At 45.0% G+C, this 23,338-nt stretch overlaps 1 protein-coding gene across 2 annotated transcripts; it reads right to left on the bottom strand.

Annotated features, from left to right (window-relative positions):
• Positions 1 to 1,856: 1,856 nt before the first annotated feature.
• RD3 (RD3 regulator of GUCY2D) lies at positions 1,857 to 23,007 on the bottom strand. 2 transcript variants are annotated; one of them, XM_042789916.1, is made up of 3 exons: positions 22,859 to 23,007; positions 11,892 to 12,201; positions 1,857 to 4,756 (listed from the first exon to the last, which is right to left on the bottom strand). In XM_042789916.1, exons 2-3 carry the CDS (start codon positions 12,185 to 12,187, stop codon positions 4,459 to 4,461), a joined length of 594 nt encoding a protein of 197 aa, XP_042645850.1. In that variant the 5' UTR covers positions 12,188 to 12,201; positions 22,859 to 23,007; the 3' UTR covers positions 1,857 to 4,458. The 2 variants fall into 2 exon arrangements, with proteins under 2 accessions (XP_042645850.1, XP_032845286.1); XM_032989395.2 differs by lacking the exon at positions 22,859 to 23,007 and adding an exon at positions 22,210 to 22,352.
• Positions 23,008 to 23,338: the final 331 nt, after the last annotated feature.

Genomic DNA, 23,338 nt, shown 5'->3' with positions numbered 1-23,338 from the left:
TTTGCATATATGATGCTTAGCACAGGGAGCCCTGAGCCATCTGGGGCCATCTGCTAATATGAAGGTGTTCCAGTACCCAGGAGCAAGTACAGAATCAACAGGAGTGACTCTAAAGTAGCTGGAGACAAAACATTCATTTTGTCATTTCTATCTTCTCATTTTGTGGTAATACTGGTTAATGTAAGACGTGCTTGGAAGCATGCTGATGAAGAATTCAATTCAAGGTTGTATCTGTAAACCACGTCGCTTCAGAGAATTTAAGACCTTTGCAGTTGTTTAATCCTGGTTATTTATCACTTTAAATCTTGGGATGTATTTGCAGAGGTAGCAAGATCGAAGGCAGGTGGCTGCATTTGTAGACTGTAAAGAGAGGATGGGGTTTTTTTGTTTAGATCAAGTGCCTTTACTATTCTTGCCTTCCTCCTTTAATACATACACAGTGCACAGGAGGGCAGTGGAACAGCTGTTGTGTTTGGCTAGGTGGGGACAGATTTTATTACAGGACATTCCTAATTAAAGACAAGAAGTACAAAAAATTGTTTTATATTTATTTCACATCTTTGCTTTAATTCTCTGAGGTTCTACAATGAAATGTATGAAGGTTGCAATCTCAGCAGACAGGTATTTCCTGTGAAGCTTACTCCAATTCCCCACGGCGTGGTAGCTGTCTGAACTATATGCTGATAGGGGAGAGGAGCCGCCCCTCCTGCACACCTCTGCTGCTACCGCAGCCCGGGGGCCAGGCTCGGCTGTAGAAGCCATAGAGGCAGGGCTGCACAGTCTCTCTTAGGTGTGAGTGGTGACTGAGGAGTGTTAGCCCCTTGGAGCTGAGCTGCTATAAAGGTGTTATGGTTACTTGTTAGAATGTATAGTAAGTCTAGGACTGCTTTTTCCTGGGTATAACAATGCCCTTTGGGCAGCATAACGCTATCAGCAATGGGACAACAGTGATGCTCTGGGCTGATACCAAAAACCCTTGCTCAGTTTTGAGGGAATGACTGAAGGTTTAGAATGGTTCTTATTCAGTTTGCTTGTTTGTTAATGATGTTGTGCTGCTCTTTCACCTTTTATTCTTCTTAAAGAATTAAGATGCCCTTCCTGGACTAGCTCTCAGGAGGGGCTAAGAACAGATCAGAGAATCTCATCACGGCTGTGTAGAAATATTTTGTGGGTTTGTGGTTTTTTTTCTACACTAGCAAGTAGTGCATCCTAAGAGGAGCAGAGCTGTAGAGTCAGACGGTTGTTGGTGAGGACCTGATGTTCACACCGTGCAAGTTTCATAAGGGTTTACTGCAGACCAGCATTAGTCCAGTTTATGGTCTGTGAGCCAGCTGGAATAGATCATCTGGGTTAGCTTAATCCAAAATCCATCTAGTTTGTCCACTGTGCCTGCCCACTGCCATGGACCATAGCACAGTAGGTGGGGATACTCAGGAGCTGCATGCTCCTGATTTGAACTAAAATGCTTATTTAGCTACACCAAATGTGGAATTAGGACAAGGCAAACATGAGTGGGGAGTTGTTGCTGCACGCCGTGACCAAAGGATCAGTTATGGTTCAGTCGACAGCATTCCTAAGAAAAATGAGCACCACAAGCACAGTGCAGCAGTCGTGCATCCTAAGGCCCTGCCCAGCTCTGCTCCAGTACCTGCTGGTACACACACAATGCTGAAGGTCACAATCAGTCTCCCAGCAGCTGGCTGCAGGCAAACATGGTACTACTTCTGTACCTTTAAGAGTACTAGATAGTGTGTGGTAAGAACAGAAACGTCATAGCTTGGTATCTGAATATCCCTTTGTCATCAGATACTACCGTGAGCCCAGAGTAACTTGCAGAAGAGGTATGGGGAGAATGATACTGTTTAAAAGTTTGGATTACATTTTATTGCAGAAATAGAAATGATAGGTAAGTTGAGGCAAAGCAGCTGTTGCAGGCAGTGTCACAGCCTGGCCTCCATAACATACATGGCTTTGTCCAAAGGTCAGATTTGTCTCCCTTTGCTGGCTGTTAAACGAGAATGGCATCTGCTAGCTGGAGATTGTTCATGCAGAACTCTGTATGATCATAGGTTGCTCTGATAGTGTGAACACCCTTCAGGTGATTTCCTTGGCTTTGTACACTGGTGTAGGAAGGGTAGTTATTCCTGATTCTCCTTAAGAAAGAGTGAACGCATTGCAGACGCTGTACTGTAACAAAGAGCTTTATGTCAGTGTGTCAGAATGTCCCGTCTCTCCCCACAGTCCATCAAATATTGCATCAATACAGTCAATACTGAAGGTGTCAAATAGAATGTGAGTGCAAATAAAATTACTACAGAGCTGTAGCATGAAATTCATGAACTCAGCCTTCAGTACCATACAGTGGCTTGCAACTATATATATATTTAAAAAAAAAAATGGTTAACTTTTTTCCAAACAATAATTTTTCTGCAAATTGTGGTGATCCCTTGCTAGAGGTCCCACATTGTCTAGGCAACTAAGGCTATGCTAAGTATGCCAAGCCTTTGTTTTTACTTCATATACACAACCACATAACTTCACAAGGACATACAGCTGAAAAACACCAAGCTGATTGTCAGAAGGCTTTAACCTCTCCCTCATTGACCTAGAGCTGAAATAGCCTGTCCCAAACTGGATGCTGTATTTGGAAGCCCTGGGTTTTTGATTAAAAGTGAGCTTCTGCTTTCTGTCCCTAGGTGGGTTGCTGGCAGCAGTGTTTACCAAGGGACTAGAAATTAGAGCCTGGTGCTAGTAAGAAAGCCTTCTTTTCAATCTTAGATAGCCCAGAGGAAAGAGAGGAAGAGCCAGAATCCCACAGTCTTAGAGATCTCTTAAGGGTTTGATCTTGATCTTTGTTTCATGCTGCCCTCCCCCATCTCTGGAAGAAACTGCACATTTCGACTCTAGGATAGATTTCATGTACTGGAATTCCTCCCAGAGTTGGCACAGCTTCAAAGGGTTTTATCTTGGCTGTAGTACCCACATGCTGCTGCAAAGATCCCCAGGGAAAAGAGTCGGAAACGGACAAAAGAACAACAAAGCTACAGGGCCTTCCAGGAGCCTATACCCCACTGGGATGATTCCCCAAAAGCCAGTCATACGGGAAAATTCCTCTCTTCCTTCCCCATCTCCTGTTGGTCACCACAAAGCATCCTAGCCCTGGGCTTCTCTGTGGGACCCATGACTTTCACAGTGTGCCATTCTCTTTCCCTTGCTGCTGACAGCTTACCCTACAGATGCTAAGTTAGGGCCCTACTAGCTTTTCCTTAGTGGCATTTACCTGTTTCTTAAAGGTGTCAGCAGAACCGTGCAAGCCTACAGACTACTTGGTGTGCACTGAGGATTCTTTTGTAATAGTATCAACTCACTGGCCAGCAGCCTGTGATACTGGGAAACTCTCTTCTGAGCACTCATGAGAGAAGATGGAGAAAACAAACCTTCACCTACCAGAGTCTTTCAGTTACTCACAGCAGCAGCTTGTTAAAACAACCTCCACTATTGCAACTGCACAAAGAGCCCAGTAGATGAATGCTGATTCCCTTCACCCTTCTCTGTATGTTGATACTATACTTTAGCACTCTTTCAGGCTTAGCCATAAACATTAATTTCAGCCCACTGCCTTCTTACCAGGATGTGGAGTGGAGCACTTACCTCAGCAACACAGAACACTGAGGACCAAGAACAGCATTTGACACAGCACTGATGTATCCGCGTGTATATCTACACAGCAGGTTGTTACATTTCTATCTACTCTGCAGGTACAAGATTCAGAGGGGGTTCTACCTGCACAAACGAGAAAATACCCAGGAAACCTGAGCATGCATAAACTGGTTGCTGTGGAATAATATTGGTCTTTCATCTCAAAAAGCTTGGGTCTCTTTCTACTCAGGTTGGATTGTGAATTGTCAGCAAAAAGCTGATCAAGAGCAATGCTGAAGTTACCTGTGAAGTTTCCTGTAGCACTGAGGAAGATTAGTAGTTGGAAAAGGGAGTTTCATTCCAAATCAGATACTGGCTTTAACTCACAGGCCTGATCCTGCAAGCCTTACTCACCTAAGTGGCTGTCTTGCTTTCAGCAAGATTGGTCCAGCCAGCAGCTCTCACTAGTTTGGGCCAAAAGCTTTTATAGATAACTACATCCAGGCTGAGGGGCAAAGGGAGAAGACAGACATCACAAACCTAATTCATTTTTCACTAGAAAGCAGTAATAAAAATGAGATAGTAAGTGAGCCTTGCCCTTAAGGTTACTGAATAGCTACTAAATTAAAGGAAAGGCTAGCCTGTTTGTTAATGAACTGTGTCACAGACTGCGGGCATCAACAGCAGTTACTACAGACACAGCTTCCAACAGAGACAGGCAGGAAGAGAGAGCTGGAACAAAGAAGAAATAGTAGAGCTAAAAAAGGGTTAACTGGGCTTTTGAAAGATCACTGTCTAAAAACCTTATTCAGTATAAAGTCAGTAATCCTTGGCATTCCGGAATTCTGGCATGCTCCAAACCCTCCTGGTGGGCTGGGTGCCCCGTTCCACATCCTCAGAGATGGTCTTGATGTCACTGATGAATGGTGAAATCTTGGACCGAGACTTAAATGTTGTTAAGGAGAGGCTGGTTTTGTTCTTTGTGTTCCATTGCCTGGCAAGCTTCTTGGCCTCTTCCTCCTCTTTGATCTTCTCAGCAACTTCCTGCAGAACAGAGCGGAAGAGCCGGGATACTTCCTGCACTTCTGGTTCATATTCAGCAACACGTTGCCGGAATCTGAAAGCACAATCAAGGCCCAGTTTTGATTAAAAACATCAAATTACGGATCGCTGCCAAGTCACTGTGCTAGTCTTGGAACTTGCACTCTCTTGCAAAATGGGACTCCCTGGACTGTAGGGAACAACAACAGGGAGGGGCCATGAAGATAGGCTCAAGGTCTCTAAAATCACAAGCAAGCCAGAGAATGTAAGGAAGCAATGAATCACCGTTTCTCATAAGCACAAGAAATAATAGGGAGCACCAAACAAAGCTAGGAGGTGGCAAGTTTGAAACAGAAGGAAGTGCTCTTTTCACATAACACCTATTAAATCAAAACTCAGTGCTATCATTTTGTTTCTTAAGCAATTGACTAGACAAGTTTGTGGAAAATGTGTCCATCACTGCTGATTAAACGTGATTGTCCAAATACAAATCCTTGCTCAAGTAGTCCCTGAACTGCTGCTTACCAGAAGCTGAGGATAAACCAGGGAAAGTCCCACTAGACTTCCTGTTTCCAATTCTCATTCCACATGGCATTACCCAGTGGCCACTAGACAAACAAAAACCCTGTAAAACTCTTCTTTATTATGCTTGGTAGACTCTCAATATTTAAATTTCAGTGAAGTAATATTTCATCTTCCTATGGATTTCTGTAAGATAATGGACTGGCTCAGCTGATAACATCTTGATTGGCAGCACAATGCTGTATCTAATTAGACAACTGTGAATTACCCCAGTGCCTTCTCAGCAAAGAGCTCAACTTTTTTTTTTTTTTTTTTTTATGTATGTTAAGCTAGCTTAATACCAGAGAAGAGAAGAATTACCACTGTTTATTTTGCAGGTGAAAAAGATGAGATGCAGAGCAGGATAGTCTTATTGAAGTCACTGAGTGGGTCACTGGCTGGGCCAAGCAGAGAACATACCATTCCTGACACCTTGTTGGGTGATTTGGTCCCCAGCCTGGAGAGTGTGGGATCCACTCACCAGGCTTACACAATGGTCACACAGATATTCCAGTTGTTCTGTAATAGCAGGCATTTATGACAGATGGTAATATGGCTACTCCTAATAAATACTCAGTTCTTAACATAAAAATTGTATCTACAAGCAGACATAGAGCTAAACTAGTACTTCACTAAAATCTGAGTATTTGTACTTAATGGAAGCTAAAAAAAACCTCTAGACTTTGAACATTTGGGTTCAAAAAGCCTCTGAGGCGCTGTAGTTCACACTGGTACATAAGTACTTACACAGTGATGCTAAACTGAATCATGCAGAGCCTGTAAGAGCAAGAGACTAGGTCTTGCTGAGGGTTAGCACATAGCAACAGTAACAGATTTGCTGTATGTTGCAGACATCCTTTCTGCCTTCTGAGGAGGCACTTCAGTTGCCTTATCAAAGAGCCAAAAACACACAATAAATACATTTTTCCCTTTATCCTAGTCAGAAGCATAGACAGATGAGTCCATTGAAACCCAAGTCTTCACTGCATTATGATTATTATTATACCAGGGAAAGCACCTTCAAAGCACTTTGTTGCAAGGTGAACCGAATGAGTAATTCCATTATTTTATCTCCATGTGTATTTTAAAGAGAGATGCTGTCATATTATATATCTATCAATACTTCCTCTTCTTTTGTATTGGCAACCGTGCACCCAAAAGGCCTCATCACTGCCTCCAGTTTTAGAAGCCGTGTGTCATACTGCTGGACCGTGGCTCCAGAGCAGGTAGCAGCACATGTCGGGCTACTACTGGACCAGTGACTGGCTTTGGGAACTAGAGGGACGATGAGTGGTACAACGGCAAATTTACCCCCTGAGCACAGAGCTCTAATGCTAGTGCTCTGTGTTGCTAATAACACTCCCAACCAACCTAGATGAAATAGTTTTCTAAAATCAGTGTAACTTTCCACCTTCATAGCTGTCTGCCTGTCTGCACTCTCCTTACCGAGGGCAGCAAGCATCGTTTTGTGAACTCTGCTTTTGAAGATTTAAGATTTACCTCTGACTTTTCAGGACCTACACAAAAACTAATTCGTATGGATTTGAGCAGGTCTGAAAAAAAGACAGCAATCCAACAGACTGTCTGCCAGTGACCCAAAGAAAAGCCACTCTCCTTCAGATGGAGAAGGGAAAGGGGGCCCTCTCCTCTCCCCCAGTGGGATGAGCTAACTTCACCCCTTTATTAATGCCCATCTAACTTCAAGTACCCACATGTTTGTGTAAGGGACAGCCCATGTATGAAGTCCAAAAGGTGTGTGTGCCACAGATACTTCTCGGCAGAAAGGGTGGACACGTTATCAGAGGTTGAGGTCTAGCTAAGCCAGTCTGTATGTCAGAAAACAGATGATGTTTGCTGCAGCCACCTCCGCATAACTGAAGCCATCTTCCCCACTTATCAGTGAAAGCCAGTTAATGTGCTAGATGATCCACCAGTCTCCTCTCTGCACAAAACAAGCAACATAAAAACAGTAAAACCACTGGGATCAAGGAACATGGGCTTGTACCCTGGGAAACAAACTCCACACAAAGCTGCTCAGTGGCACTGAGTGCACAAAATTGCACAAGGCTCACCTATCTTCTAGCACAGGTTAACGTCCTTCCGCTTGTGCATGGAATAGTTTCAAACTAGGCAACTGCACAGTCTTATCTAGAAATCCCTCAAGAGGGTTTCCTTACTCATCAGAAAAGCATACTTATCTATCTTACTTGTGAAACAAGTTATGATACTACTGGTAGCTAACCTGTAATACATTATGCAAGCCATGCGGTCAGACATGACCATCAACAAAACTCCCCTTGAACCAGCACAGAAGCCTGGGGAGCATGTATATGCACACATAGGCATGAACACCTTCTGCAGTCCAGGCTGTGTTTTAATCACAGTTCAAATTTGCTGTTTGAATTGTGACGCTTCTGTTTCCTTATAGAGCCATTGGATTTTAAGAATCTGGCTGCACTTGGCTCGTACTGGCACCGCTTTTTTTAAAGCGCTGTCACCTGCCTGTGTTATTTTGTAGGTCCCCCGTTCTGTAGGTTTCCTAAGTACAGCCTGAACTTTAAAGACCTGTTAAATCCAATGGAAGTTTGTGGACTTAAACAATACGCTTATAGTTCAATGTATTCCTGAGTGCCCGTCTGAACTGGGACCTCTAAGTAGATTTAGTCATTCGAAGAAAACATGGGGTGCTTAGTGCTAATAATTAGCTGCTGACTCCTGAGCAGGAATTCTGGTTATATTGTAAACAGCTTTGCTAGAGAAGGCTACTTGACTTCCAAAGGACTATGGCATTCACACTTAACTGCAACACTCATGTCACATCGCTTCAAGATTAAGCTCGTAATCGTAAATAAATCAATTTCTGATTTTAGTCATTTGTCTTACATCCAAGCATACTAGGAAGTCCACTTCAGTTATACACAACCCTTAGAAAATTACAGTCCTTAGCCTGTGGCGTTAATAACATCTCTGATCACCAAAGTGCAGGTTTACATTTCCATATTCCCTTGGCAGAGGAGGACAGAAACCCACTGTTTCACTTTTGCTGAAACAAAGAAACGAAACAGACCGTAACTACTTCTGATTAGAGCTAAAGCTCAAAGTACGGATGGCAAAAATCCTCACCAAGATCAGCCACTTCCTTCAAATAGCTCCAGGATTTATTTTTAAATATAGTCAATGATCTCCAACCCAGTAACCAAAAGCTAAGTTACATCTCAGTGCATTAGCTTTATTTTGTACGAGGTGAATCAGACTCTCCAGATATCTGATGATATTTGCAGTGTACCTGAATTCTTCCAGAATTTCAGGAGACTCAAAAGTTTCTATCAACCTGAAATACAAACCAGGCAAACTGGATCTGAAAAAAAACATCCCATTTAAGAAGTGTTCCTTTCCAGCCTCTTCCACATCTAAAGACACAAATCTATAGAAACTCTGCCTCTCACTACATGTGACTATAGCCACAGAAAAGGACAATTTGGATAATCATTTAGACCTTTGGAGAATAAAGTGACATCTCTGACAACTCATACAAAAATGTTTTGTTCTGGCTTTGACTCTGAGTTCAGAATCTCACAAAGAAGGAGACGTTGCATGACACAAAATGAACCCTGCAGTATTGCAAGATGCATGCAACTTGTGTTATTTAACTATTACATGCTTGTCGAGCACATCAAGAAGGAAATCAGCACTTCAAATGTCTAAGATGGAAGGGGAGGCATCAACATTAATATTTCAGACAGAAGCCAGGGCTTCAGTAAGGTACATGCTCTGCATTTAAACTTCCAAATGCAAGCTTGTAAACCTTTTTTTTGGTGGAAGATTTTTCTAGAAGTTGCTACATACTAGAAAGCCACACAGTATTCAAGAGGAAACATCAGCAGTGCAATGATCTTGCGATTAAAATATTTCACTGCAAATGTGAAGATTTCGGTTGAATTCCTGTTATACTAATCTTGTGCAATTTTGGGGAAGTTATTAAAATCTCCACGTTATCGCACTGAGAGGAGAATTTATCCAGTTTTGGTTGTCTTTTAGTTAGATTGTATGCTCCTTCTTTCTCCTGTACATTTTCAACTAGCATGGCAAGCCCTGTTCTTTGTTTCCATGTCAGCAGTGAAGCTTTCTGAACCACAGGGCTCTCTGTTAGAAGGTAGAAAAGAGGGGCCAACTGTTCATATTTCCAACATAAGGCGAAGGGATTGTCGAATAAAACTAGTACATATTAGTTTTAAGACAAGCAAGATAGTTTTCTAAAGCAGAGTTGTAGTTCAGATGTAGTACTCTGCCATGGGGTGCCACAAATGCTAAAAGTTTACATGTGTTCAAAATAGAAAAGCAAAACCCCACAACCTAAACAGACTACTGAAAGAGGAGGCCACATTGAGCAATTACGACAGAAGGACCACTTCTGGCTCCAAAACTCCAAGTTACAAGGCCCAGTAAGTTGGAGACTATATACAAGATACTGTAATTGGCCATACTGTTGTATTTGCTTCTCTCGTTCTTTTCTCTTTTCCTTATGCTGATGCTACTGGCCACCATCTCACATACAGATTGTGCATCAGATCAAACAAGCCTTTGACCCAATTCAGTTCTGCCATTTCTGTGGCTATGTCATTCCTTTCTCAGTCACGGAACTGAGCCAACAAAGGTTATGCAAGCCTCATTTTTTTTAACACGGCTCTGCTAACCATGCAAACTCTATAGTATGGAACAAACAAAAACATGCCACTTCTTGTATCATACTGTAATACAATTTATGATAGCAATTTATAAGAAGATTTTTAAGAGGATGGTTTCACCCTTTTATAATTATGCCCACATAGAGCCCACCAAAGTTGCTATGTTTATCTACTGTCAGCAGTATGCTGAATCCTGAACAACAGCAGACAGCCACTACAAGCTGCACTGAAATCACGCATCTTTCATGATCTGTCTCAATTTAAAAAAAAAAAAAAAAAAAAACAAACAAACAAACAAAAAAAAAAAACACGGGCAGAGCAGCAGCAGGTTGTATATGGCTCAGCTTAACACCCTTTTCTGAAGGTGGTGATGAGCCTTGGGGCCTCCCAACTCCAGCGACTGAAGCCTGCTCTCATGGAAATAACCTGTTTGCCAGAAAGGCCTTGCTCAGTGGCCCTGGGGATGGTGAAAATAACTCTGAACCCCAAGGGGTTTGTAGTGGCTTGTTTACAGCATAGCTTGGAGTTATACAAATACAAGGCAGGTGCTGTTCCCAGCAAACTTCCACTGGAGAGAACTTGGCCACTGCATGATCCAAAATCTCTGGTTCTGCCACCATGGCAACCTTTGCCAGAGCTAAAGCCCTGGGCCAGCTTGCTTCCAAGGTTCAGCCCCAGGGAAGATGATGGCTAGAGAGGTACCTTTGGCATCTTTTCCTGGCCGCTCCCACTGTAAGGCAGAGGACCAGCTATTTTCAGCCCTCTTACAGTTGTACTTCAGGAGCTGTAGATTCATTTGTTCAAGGGAAAACAGGTGCCAGCATACGCAGTGAGGGACTGCAGGCTGCTGAGAACCCCATTGTACGTGGCCTGCCAGGACTGTCTTTCTAATCCCAAACTGAAGAACAAGTTGGAATAGGGGAAGTGGATTATAAAGGTCCATTTCACAACTTTGCTTTGGCTAAGGTGGACTTCAGAGTCACTACTCCTCACTTGCACTGTGCTAAGTGAGGGGGTCTAACTTAGAACAGCCCCACCAAAAGGAAAAGATTCACCTCCCTGCCTTCCAGTTTGGATGCTACAGCAGGCTTAGATCTATTTCTGAAGGCATTTGCACAGAAGGTTACTCAGCTGGCAAGCAGCAATCCTATGTCTAGCACTTTAAAGGCTCAACAGCTAGTCCAAGAGACTGTGTCTTCATCGACACTGCAGAAGGCAGAAGCACCACCTAACTGTTCAAGCCAACTGCATGCCCCGCTTGCATCCTACTCCATTTAAGGGTGTGGAGAGAGGGCAGGGAAGGAAGAAGCATGCAACCCTCCTTTCTCTGGGAATATCTGGCTCACAGGCTCACACAATAGCACCTTTTGGCTAGTCTGGACACTGGGGACAAGTGCCGCAATAAACCTGCTGGACATCTTCAATCAAGGAAGGAAGGCTCCAATGAGACTGGATAAACACCAAAGCAGGTTGTTCAGAGGCTGTGGAATCTCCACCCTAGGAGATATTCAACAATGGGCAGGACAAGGTCCTGAGCAATGTGATCTAACTTTGAAGTTGGCCCTACTCCAAGTAGGAGGTTGAAGCACATACCTCCAGAGGTCCCTTTAAACCTCAATTATTCTAAGATTCTAAGGACTGAAGCAAAAGCCATCACAGTACTGAAATGGCAACAGTGCATCAGGCAAGATAAAGCTTCTCTGGCTGCTCAGGAGCATAAAGTACTCAACACAGTCTCAGAGGGAGATGTCATTTAGTAACTTCTGGAGGGAAATGATACCATGTTAAACTGACTTAAAACATTAGCCGTCCCTTCTTCCACAAAGGCAGTGTCCCAGTATGACTTATGATACAGGATGCCAGGTTTTGCTTCTGTTGGTCCTAACAACTCCCACTCCCTCCTCACCTATCATAAAGAAGAGAGGGGGAAAGGAAAGGTCTGTATCATCACATCTTTTACCGTACCTGAGTATGGCAGGCCCACAGTAGGAAGGATGTATTTTGGTACACATGTCCTCCAGCTGCAGCCGTTCTCCTGGGCTGATATCATAGCTCTGCTTTGGATAGCTGACCAGCCAGCCGTAGTCCACCCCAGTCTTGATCTTGCGATACTCATTGTCCCGCTCTCGCTGCTGCTTCTCTGCCTGCTTGATCTGCCAGCTCAGCTCCATCATTAACGTCTCAACCACCATTTCTGTGGGGTTCCTCTGGGAAATGCGGTTTGGGGGCTCATTCCACCTGAACCAAGAAGCCAGTGACATAATGCTCTGTGTGTCTTCATTGGGAGTGGGTTGAGGGTAAGGAGGGAGAGAAAAAGAACAGTGCCATCGTCAACATACCTCAGTCAAGAACATCCTCCCCCGCACACCCACTGAGTTTGTGTTCACTGAAAAGTGCTACTGGATTAGCCACTTAGAATTAATTGGTGGTGCATACCTTGAGAAATCTCACCCATAGCAGCCAACTTGTGCAGAGGGCGAGACAAAGGGTGAAGAGGCACAGTTTCCCTTGAACTTTGTCATCATGTAATTAAAATGACAGTTGCAGTTCTTATGTCTGAAATCAAGTTATAAGGATACTTTGCTCCCTCCAGATTAAGCTGGGGAAGCATTCTCCTGGCCACACAGAAGAGCTAGGGCTAGGACTTGCCTGTCTGAACCCTCACGAGAGGGCACAACTTTGCAGCAACCTTACATATAAAAACTCAACACATGGAGTCAAACTACTGCTGCGAGACACATTCTACCCAGCAGGAGATCCTTAGGGAGGAAGGCAACATAGGTGACCTCATGTGGTGGGTTGACCCTGGCTGGACACCAGGTGCGTACCAAAGCCGCTCTATCACTCCTCTCCTCAGCTGGACACGGGAGAGAAAATATAATAAAAGGCTCATGGGTTGAGATAAGGACAAGGAGAGATCACTCACCAATTATCATGATGGGCAAAACAGACTTGACTTAGGGAAGTTAGTTTATTATGAAGGAAATTAGAGTAGAATAATGAGAAATAAAACCAAACCTTAAAAACACCTTTCCCCCACCCCTCACTTCTTCCCAGGCTCAACTTCACTCCCGATTTCTCTGCCTCTTCCCCCACAGTGGCACAGGGGGACGGGGAATGGGGGTTGTGGTCAGTTCATCACACGTGGTCTCTGTTGCTCCTTCCTCCTTTGGGGGAGGACTCCTCACACTCTTCCCCTGTTCCAGCACAGGGTCTCTCCCACAGGAGACAGTTGTCCATGAACTTCTCCATCATGAGTCCTTCCCACGAGCTGCAGTTCTTCATGAACTGCTCCAGCGTGGGTCCCTCCGGAACAGACTGCTCCGGCGTGGATCCCCTGTGGGGTCACAGCAAACCTGCTCCAGCGTGGGCTCCTCTTTCCACACAGCCACAGGTCCTGCCAGGAGCCTGCTCCAGTGTGGGCTTCTCACAGGGTCACAGTCATCTTCAGGCAAATCTACCTGCTCTGACATGGGGTCCTCCCCGGGCTGCAGGTGGAGATCTGCTCCACCGTTAATCTTCATGGGCTCCAGGGCACAGCCTGCCTCACCATGATCTTCACCTCAGGCTATAGGGGAATCTCTGCTCCAGCACCTGGAGCACCTCTTCCTCCTCCTTCAGTGGCTTTGGTGTCTGCAGAGCTGTTTCTCTCACATATTGTCACTCCTCTCTTCTGACTGCTGCTGGTGTTGTGCAGGTTTTTTTTGCACCCTTTTTAAATATGTTATCCCAAAGGCGCTACCGCCATCACCAGTGGGCTCAGCCTTGGCCAGCAGCAGGTCTGTCTTGGAGACGGGTGCATTGACTCCATCAGACACAGGGGAAGCTTCTAGCAACTTCTCACAGAAGCCACCCCTGTAACCCATACCCACCTCTGCCCCCCCCACCAAAACGTTGCCACACAAACCCAGCACACCTGGGTAGGTTTGCTGCTGCCGTAACATAAGTGGTAGAGCTCACCTGTACTTATGTAGTAGTGGCAGGAGCAATAGCTGCATTAACGAGGCCAGGCAGAGCTTTGACCATTATTTAGCAAATGTGTTGTTGCATGCAGGAGGCTACACCATCTTATACGAGCTGAAGTCCAACTGTTAGCTATGCTGGAAGAGCATACCTTAGGCATTACCACCAGTGCCAAGGGAACTGAGGCTGGGCTGAGAGGGAAGTAGCAGCGTACCAAGGTTTAAACTGTTGTTATTTCTAAGTGAGAGGTTTCTGCTTGCTGAGGAGTTAGCCAGTGCTTAGAAGGCAGAACAAACTACACAAATCAGCTCAGCAAAAAATGGAATTAATTCCCTACCCAGACAATTCCTTCATGTAGTCACTTCAGGAGGACAATGCATGGAACAAAGTTATTAACTATTGTATTTGTATTTAAACACAATGGAATCCAAAGCAGGCACTAGGGACCTGAACACAAACAAAACAGCATCTGTTTCTTCACACAGCACACTTATGTGCCTTGTTGCTCCATTCCATTAGCCCCTAGGGAAAAGGGGTGGCACAAATAATGGCTGCAGCTGGGATTTCCAAAAGGCCACTCCTGGCAGCAGCCCAATCAGGACATGGCGTCAAAAGTTAACACGAGGGCAACAGATTAAAGAGCCTGATTCTGCAGGGTCTGAGAAAATCCTCACTACTGAGGCACAGACATGAAGACAGACATAAAAGGGACAAAAATATGCTTTTGATTTAAGCTGCCATATTGGTGCCTAGAGCCTTTAGTGACAATGCAAAGCACCAGAAGCTCACAGCTACCCAGTACTCACACTAGACCTGAGAGCCACGAGCTCCCAGACTCCTTCAAAGAGCAACGGTCAATAGGATTCTGCCTTCAGTGCATGGGAAAACATCACCATCAGCACCAGGTGAGAAGAAAGTTTCAGTTGCTTTCATGCCTTTAGAACTTGCCATAATGTAGCCTTGTTCTCTTTCAAATATGTTCATATTATGTAAACATGTCACACCATTAAAGGAAAATGCTCCAAAAACCTGGATAATTTGTACAGTGTCCCAAGTTGGAAATTATTTTAGGGTCTAACACTTAGGCTTGCCTAGAATCAGGAAGTTTGCCAAACTGCATCAAAGGACTAGTTTCTCTAGTCCTACGTCCTAACTCTCTCAGCAAGCAATACCAGTTTCTTCAGAAGGAAGACACAAAAGGGCTGAAAACTTCCACAGGACACAGATCTAGATACCTAGGTGTGTAAGGTCTCAGGTACTCTTCCGAGATTGTATAAACTTTAACACCTTTGCTAGTTTACAGTACTTACACGTGAGAGATTGCTGTAGCAACTGTTTTTACACTCGAGTATCAACTATGATTATCCTTATGATAGCAGCCATAGTCAGCAGCTGCTGGAACTCATCTTGCGCCTATCTCATCTCTGTGCTCTGGAGGAGGAGGAGCAGCAGGTCCTTTCATTTGCTTCCATCGCCAGGGTGACTCCAGCTTACTGCTCAAATCACCACACGGTGCTCTGGCTGCCTGCTGCTGACTTACTTGCCCAAGACACGTGAAAGAATTCGGGTTGGAATTGCTGTGCTGACAGCTTTGACTCCAGAATCCCACCATCCTAACACATACCCAGATCTTGAGACACAGTGGCCTCCACTCACTAATAACATTAAGTATGAAGATCCTTAAAACTTAAGACTTTTTCCTTATCACCCCTTATGTATCGCATAGGGGAGCCCTGCTAGCAAAAGTGAGCAGAATAACAGACCACAAGCTGTTGTAAATGATTTAAAAACATTCTGTTTCTTCTCATCTTACGTGACAACAGCAATTTTTCATAAGCTTTTACAGTTACTTGACCAATTAAGGTATCATTATTATTTCCATTTGCGCCTTCATCAGATGAAGGTGAGCATGCCCTTCTGTATTTTACCAGCAAAGGGTTAGCTTATTTTGTGCTTATTCTGGCTACGACCTGGTCTCACATTGGTTTAACTCTGATGATTTCAGTGGCATTAGGGGTAAAGCAGTATAAAGCAGTATAACCGTGAAGCTGAGGAATTTCCTTCCAGCTATTCCTAGCTCACCAGCTGTTTCATTAGAACTGGAGCAGGAGGGGAATTTAGTGGTCAGAACTGGGAAAGACAGCAAGGAGACCTGGGCTCTAATTTGACCTGCCCTGGCTTTCACATGGTCCTGGGCTGTTCTTACTGCCTTTATGTTTTTATCTCGCAGGTCTCCCTCAAAGCAAGTAGTTCAGCACGAGGAGAACTGTTTTACCTAGCATTGGTATTGCAGAGGACAATCAGTTAGAAAATTATTTTTGATACCTTGTCTGAGCAAGGCCTGCTGAAGCTGAGCTTTGCCCTGCCCCAGAGCTTTCATAACGTACTGGTAACAGGCAGATTTCTTTTGATACGGGAACACTGACACTGAACGGGGCTTTCACTTATCTCCCACACATTACTTGAAAAATGTGCTTCCACATGAGAAGGGTATAAAGTAAAGAAAGCATCTCACCTGCAGTTGAAATGGCCTGTTCTTAAATGAAGGAAAATTGCATGCAAGTATTTCATGCACACTGGCAGCTTGTGCTATCTGTTCCTAAGGGAGTCTTGTTTGTATGAGATTGTTTCCTTCCCCATCTCTCATCCATCATCTCCTCCTTTTGAGAGCTGGAAACTGGCCATCTCTATTTAGCAGGCTTGACAAGCCACCACTCTTCCCACGACTGATCTTTGCAGCCTGCAGAAGATACTGTGGGCTCCATTAACTGTAGCTGCTGTTTTTAATTTAAAGTTCACATGCAGGGTAATCATTAAATGACTCAAAATGGCTTTCCTACTGGGAAAGGCTCAAAGGACAGTTGGCAGGATGTGGACAACTAAAGGAAAGCAAAAGTTTCAGCCTGACCTTCTCACTGAGGAAAAGGACAAATTTACACGTTGCAAGCATTCACGTTAAAATTAGTAAAAGAAAGAGACACTGCCCCATCTGAATAAAGATCTTTATATTGTACAATTAGTCCATTTTCTGATTCCTTGTAAGAGGCTATCTTGGGAGCTGACATAATCCACTTGATGAACCACTCTGGTGTTATTCAAGTAACATTTCAGAGTGGTTTATGTAAATTCCACTCCAGAAACAGATCTGGGCTTCAAGACTTTTGCCTCATTGACCCTAGACCTTTGGCTAGCAGATGAACCTTCCCCTCACACTATCAGTTGCAAGTCTAACCAACCACCTCACAGAATTTTAAGCATACATTTACCTTAGCTACATTAAAGTCTGGAATACCTCACTTTCTCTCTCACACACAGCCCTTGAGGGGTTTCTTCAACTTTTAGTGATTGCTAAGTCCCTCAGACTTTCTCATGTAAAAGTTTCCTGTTAGCTTTAGTTCTAAAGAAGCTTTTTGCTTCTCTCCAAATCTCATTTTTTTTCTCCATGTTGTTGGCAATTCCTGCATTTTGCTCCTCACATACTCATCAGCTTTCTCCATTTTCTTCTCATGGCATGTTCTGTATAATTTAATCTCATTTTCCACTTTTTTACCTTCTCCCATATTTCCTCATGTGATTTCCTCTTCTTGCTCCAGAGAACGCACTAAAGAATCATCAGAAATATCAAAGTTCACATGCCTTATTTTTCACCTTCCTAAAACAGGATTTCAGTCTTGCCTAGCTTTTTTACTAACAAAAGGAGTATGTTTCTGTAGCTTGCTCTCTGCCTGTTCTTTGGCCAACGGGGGGCTGTTCATATAACCCAACAGACATCAGTCTCCTTTGGGCTCTTGCAGGCTAGATCACCACTTGCTAACAGCTGGGCTGCTTTCTGGTAAACCGTAAGTCAATCAGCAGGACTTGTTTACCTTGTAGAAAATTAACTTCTGAGAATAAAAAAATTCCCTTTCCATTGATCCTTTCCCTGGTTCTCAGCTTCCAATGCTCTCCAGAACAGGAAAGGAATAGGCAAAGGGTGAAAAATGTGCATTTGTGAAAAAAAATGAGACTACAGCTGGACTCTCTGTAAAGGTATGTCCTCAGCTGGACAAGTCTCCTGTGGTTTGCCTTTGCAGGGGTACTACTGACAATCCATAGTGACTCTCAGTAGTCCCAGGGGTATGGTAGCTGTGTCAGAACAGAAGAAAAGTCTTAAGAGACTGGACGAGAAGGAGACTAATCCAAAGCCCAATGATGTCAATGACAATGCTATCACTCAGCTGGCTATAGACAGAGTCCCAGGAAATCCACTGTCATCCCGGCAATGCATGCTGACAAACTGGGCTGAGGAGCTGGGAAATGCCTTCCTTCCCTTCCTGTGGGTGGTAATTCCTTACTACTACAGTCAAAGAGCAAAGAGACAGAATTTGTTCATACAAGATACCCACTTAACCTTTTTCCACACATGCCAGATCAGAGGGAAACTTGTTCATTTATTTCTAAAAGAAGTGGGACAAGCTCCATCCCCAAACTGTGCTCATAACTGGTCTTTTTAAAAGACATCCAGTCACAGGGAAAACAGATGATGTAAAACTTTGGAGCATATTAAACTTTTTTTTTGTTTTTTTGTTTGCTTCTTTAGTAAAGTTTGGATTGCATTATCTAGAAAAGTCCAGTGTCATTCGGATAGCGAAGGGTACCAAGTACGCCCCTGGACTGCAACTCATAGGTAGATTAAAGCTGGTTTGGCTACATCCATCTCTGAATTCTGCATGTGCTAACTAATGCAACATTTAACCAGCTTCTCAGGCAGAATTTGTAGTCATGGCTATGCTGCTAGCTACACCTGCATGAAGTAGCGTTACGTAGCAACAGCATCACAGATGAACCCCAAATTCTACTTTTCTTGTGATAAAGATATTTTGATTTTGTTCAAAAAAAAAGAATCTTGACAAGTTCTAATTAAGAAACTGCTGCCAACACCTTCTCAATTTTATTTATATAGTCCATCATAGCTTTGTAAAAAAAAAAAAAAATCCATGTTCTCCACTGCTTTTCTGCAGAGTTACTTATCTTTATCCTCTCCATACAGAGACTTTTACATTACCAGAGCTCAAAGAATCCTACTTCCTCTCTGTCTGGACTCTCCCATCTTGCTTAGTGACATGGAAGGCTATGGTGTTTACAGCTATTTGCCATGCAATTGTAATCCCTGTGGAAATTATTATAATCTCAGTTTGAGAACCTGCATCTATCTCTCAAAGTTGCTACAAGGCAATTAAGACTGACAAAGCAGTAGATAGAGCTTTTCAATCAAGAAACTTAAAAGCAATGCGAATATCATGATATTGATATGGCAGCATTCCTCATTCTGACCTGCAGAATAAAGAGAGATAGCTCTTGGGAACAGGCATCTGCTTACAGACCACAGCAGAGAATCTATGTTTCAATCCATAAGTATACTGATGCTCTTGTTGTGATGGACACAAGTTATTTCTGGACAAAAATCATTTCACAGTGGTTAAAATCCAGGGACACGACCCTGTAAGTAGCAAGGAGTTTTGAATAACAGAAGTCTAGGGCAACAAGCCAAATCTATAAATAAAACATTATTTATTGTCAAGTCTTCGTGGCCGCAGGTGTTTAAGGACAGCAAAAAGAGCCTCGCAGCGGTGTCTGAGAGCGAGCTGACCCTAAGTGGGCACTGTGGCCGGGCAGCAGGCCCCGGCATGCCAGGTAAGGCCTGTCTGCCCCTCGCACGGCAGCGCTGACGGTCCCACTGGGCTGCTGCAGGCTGACAGCTCCTGCTGCTGCCCCAGCCTGCTTCCGAATGACAAGCGCTCTCAAAAACGGGCCAGAACCATGCTGCCGTTTGGCATACTGTCTAATTTCTGTATCAGTTTTTCTCCAGCAGACTTTGCATTCTCAGCATTACAGAGATGGGCTGGCTCTTTGTCTGGTGTAATTGCCACAGAGAATTACAAGTCACTTAAGCCATTTGCGAATGTGCACGACCGTAAAAATCACCGCATGGCAGCGTAACAGGACAGTCAGAGCATATCACAAGGTGCTTCAAGGCAAACGAGAAACAAACGCGGTACCATTTCTACCAAAGGAATGCTTGAGTGACCTTCTGAAAATGCTACATCCTTTATGGTATGCATGGGTATGTCACATTTTCTACAGCTAGGAACCTTCAAAAGACTTTTTGTAATGAAACTCTTTAAAATTGAGAGCACACAGAAAACACTGCTCTCACCTCCCCAGAATTTGTGTTGTTTGTAATACATTCTTAGATCTTCAAGCTTATAGAAAACAAGTCTATCTGATGCATTTTACCCCTGCACTTTGATTGCAACAGGGGTAAATAAACAAGGATTCAGCATGAACTGGACTCCAAGCTCAGGTATGAATGAGAAGGGTATTTTTCAATCGCTAGCCAAAACAGAAGGAGAAAAGGTAGCTGGTCTAGCTGGTGCAGCTTCACGATCTACAGTAGAACTTCACTAATATAAAACAGATTTGCCCCACTAAAATAAAGAGCTGTATTGGTTAACTCCCTATGAAAATCCAGTCTGCAGATCTTAAAGAAAAACTGAAGGAAGGGCCTGGTAGCCTAGAGCTCTACTAATGGCTGGGACTCTCTACAGAAGATAATCTTTGTGTCATCTGCAGAAGCAAAAGTGTGGGTGTCACTCAAATCTGCGTATGAAGCAGAGTAGCATTTTACAGTTTCTCTACTTATCAGAGCAAATGAGTTTCATCTGCTGAGAAACAGGACTATTTTCATGCCAAATTCCCACTTTAAACAATATTTTCTAATAGCAACCATAAAACCACTCTATCATATACAATTACACTGGACTGTTACCTAAACCTCCTGAATCAAGGAAGTTAAAACACACCAATTGCTCTGTTTGCCTATCTTGTTATTAAAATACCTATATTTTGCTCAGATCTTGCTGTGGTGAATCAAACGCAGCTTCAATTCTATATCTTACTTTGATCTCTGTAGACTACAAAGCCAGGTTTCCAGTCAGGACAGAGGGACATGGAAGTATTCTTCACCATTCATTCAGCCATTTAAATGAGAGTTCAGAAGGTAACACAGACACATAGCTTTCCTGTTATTAAAACTACTCAAACCACAAAAAAACTATTGCTGCAATAAAGCAGCAATAGCATCTGGTAGAAAGCTCCAACACAAAAGGCTTTCAAACTTAAAGCTCAGAGAGATCCCCAGCTCATCTCTCTCTATTCAACTGCCATTGTAACTACACAACATTATTAAAGGAGCAGTAATGTCACAAACTGGAGTTTCTAATACTACCATTCCCTGCAGATACCTGTATCTCTAGAATTATATGAAGTAAGACCTTGAAACTCAGACCCAAAAGCATATTTCACCTGTTGCCAGGTCCACTGAAGTTTGGGTTTTTTATTCATATATTGTGGCATAGACCAGACTAAGTGCTGTGCAAATGGGTGAGACGTGCATTCTCCATCCAGATTGAAGACTGATTCTTCTGTGAAAGCAGGAGTAACTCATTGCATCAGAAAGTGAGAATGCATTTTAACAGACGCCTATACACTTCTATTCAGTCCTGAACCTTGGTTACAGTATCTATCAGAAAAAATATTTACTGGGGATCCCCAGAGTCCCACTGTCTCAATTCACTGCAGAACCGTTAGCCTATGTGGGTGTTTTTTCCCTGTACTGGAAAAACTAGGACCAGTGTTAAAGTGTGGCCCTTGTGAAAGGAGCTACTTAAAAATACACATTGTTTTAAAATTAGCACCAAAAAGAATGCTAAATTTACAGTTTGAAAACTTAAGCCTCTCTTTGTAGAGATCACATACAGCACAGGGAGCAACCAGCCAAGCTCTGGGAAAGCTCACGCTTTTCCTCCCGGGATAGCTGTGCGACCCACCTACAGCCCCTCCACAGACAGCAGCCATACAAGCCATAAACAAAGGGCGCTGCTTTGAGACAGGTTTGAATTAGTGCGTTGGCATTAAGAGATGTACAGAGTAGTCTGTTCTCAGTTACACCGCCATAACTCCAAAGCTACCTGACTGACCTTCGCAGTATCACGCTGGGGTTACTAAGCATCGGACTCCCATTTAGTAGGGCAGGTGCCTAATCTGAGAGATTTTAAACAAGAGTGGCGTAAATTTAATGCAGCGTAAACCACGCTTTCCTCCTCGGCTGCCTGTTCTTTACACAACCAGATAGCCAGTGCTCACGCCGGCGGGCAGCGCGGCGGGGCTGTGCCCGAGCCCAGCCCGGGAGAGCTGCCGGAGCACCCCGGCCCCCTTCCCTGCCCCCCGGCCCCCTTCCCTGCCCCCCCGGCCCCCTTCCCTGCCCCCCGGCCCGCCTCACCTCGGGCAGCAGCGCTCCGGCTGCTTGCGCGGACAGACGGACCCCGAGCCAGCGAGGAGGGAACCAGAAAGAGGACGTGGCTTGAAGTCAAGCCCTCTAAACTAGCATAGCAAGCTTAAACCCACATTGGGGTATGGATTAGCCCTGGTGACGAGGGATAACAGCTGGGCTTGGAGCAGTGCTTTGGAGCTGTTAGGGCTTGGTCCGGTACCTCCACCAGACACAGCTACCCGCCAAAAAGCTGACACCTCTCGACTTAGGCAGACTTTGTCACTTGTTTAAAAATCCCTCCAAAACCCGAGAACTTGGTGGGGTTTTGTAATCTGCAGCGGCGCCGATGCTTTGAAGAAACGAACGCAACTCACAACACCCGGACATCCCGAAGCCGTTACAGAGGGGCCGCTGGTTCAGCCCCCTCCGCCCCGGGCCTCCACCGCCCCACCGGCCGCCGCCGCCCCGCTCCCTCACGGCGGCCCCTCGGGCCGGGCAGCCACCACCACAGCGGCGGCAAACCGGCAGCCGCTGGGAAACCCCCGACGCGGGACGCTTGGCGGCAAGGGCCGGGCGCCGCAGCGGTTCCCCTCCGTTTAGGCACCACCCCGGTCCCGCCGGGCGCCCCGCGGCCACAGCAGCGTCCCCTCCTCCTTACCGCGGTCACCCGCTGCCGTCCCGCCGGCGCTGAGGCGAGCGGCCGGGGCAGCGCCGCCCCAACGCCGAAGTTGAGCGGAGCCGCCGCTGCCCGCCCGCTGCCGCCGGCTCCAGGCGGGCGGAGGCGCGCCCGGCGCCCCCCCCCCCCCGCAGGCAGCCGCTGTTGCCATAGCGACTACTCTAAACGGATTTGGCCCGGAGGCGCCGCGCCCCGGCCCGGGCCCCGGGGCGGTGGCAACCCGCCGCCGGGCTTCACCTCCATAGATTAAGCCGGCGCTGATAAATAACGGCGTAGGAAATGAATCTATTTCTTTGTCGCCAGGGCCTTCAATAGTAGCTACAGCTGTCCAAGGGGTTTCAGTCACAAAGGTTTCACCGGGTGTGGAGGGGTGAAGGGCAAGGGGTACGCCTGGGCGCTGGAAGGACATGGCGGAGGCGAAGAGGACAAAGAGGAGGGAGAGCTGTGCTGTTGGGAAGGTGA

This window comes from Tyto alba, unplaced genomic scaffold (assembly GCF_018691265.1).
Source record: "Tyto alba isolate M040663 unplaced genomic scaffold, T.alba_DEE_v4.0 Super-Scaffold_16, whole genome shotgun sequence".
Lineage (NCBI taxonomy): Eukaryota > Metazoa > Chordata > Aves > Strigiformes > Tytonidae > Tyto > Tyto alba.
Note: the sequence above shows the minus strand (reverse complement) of the source record. Positions and strands in the feature narration are given on the sequence as shown.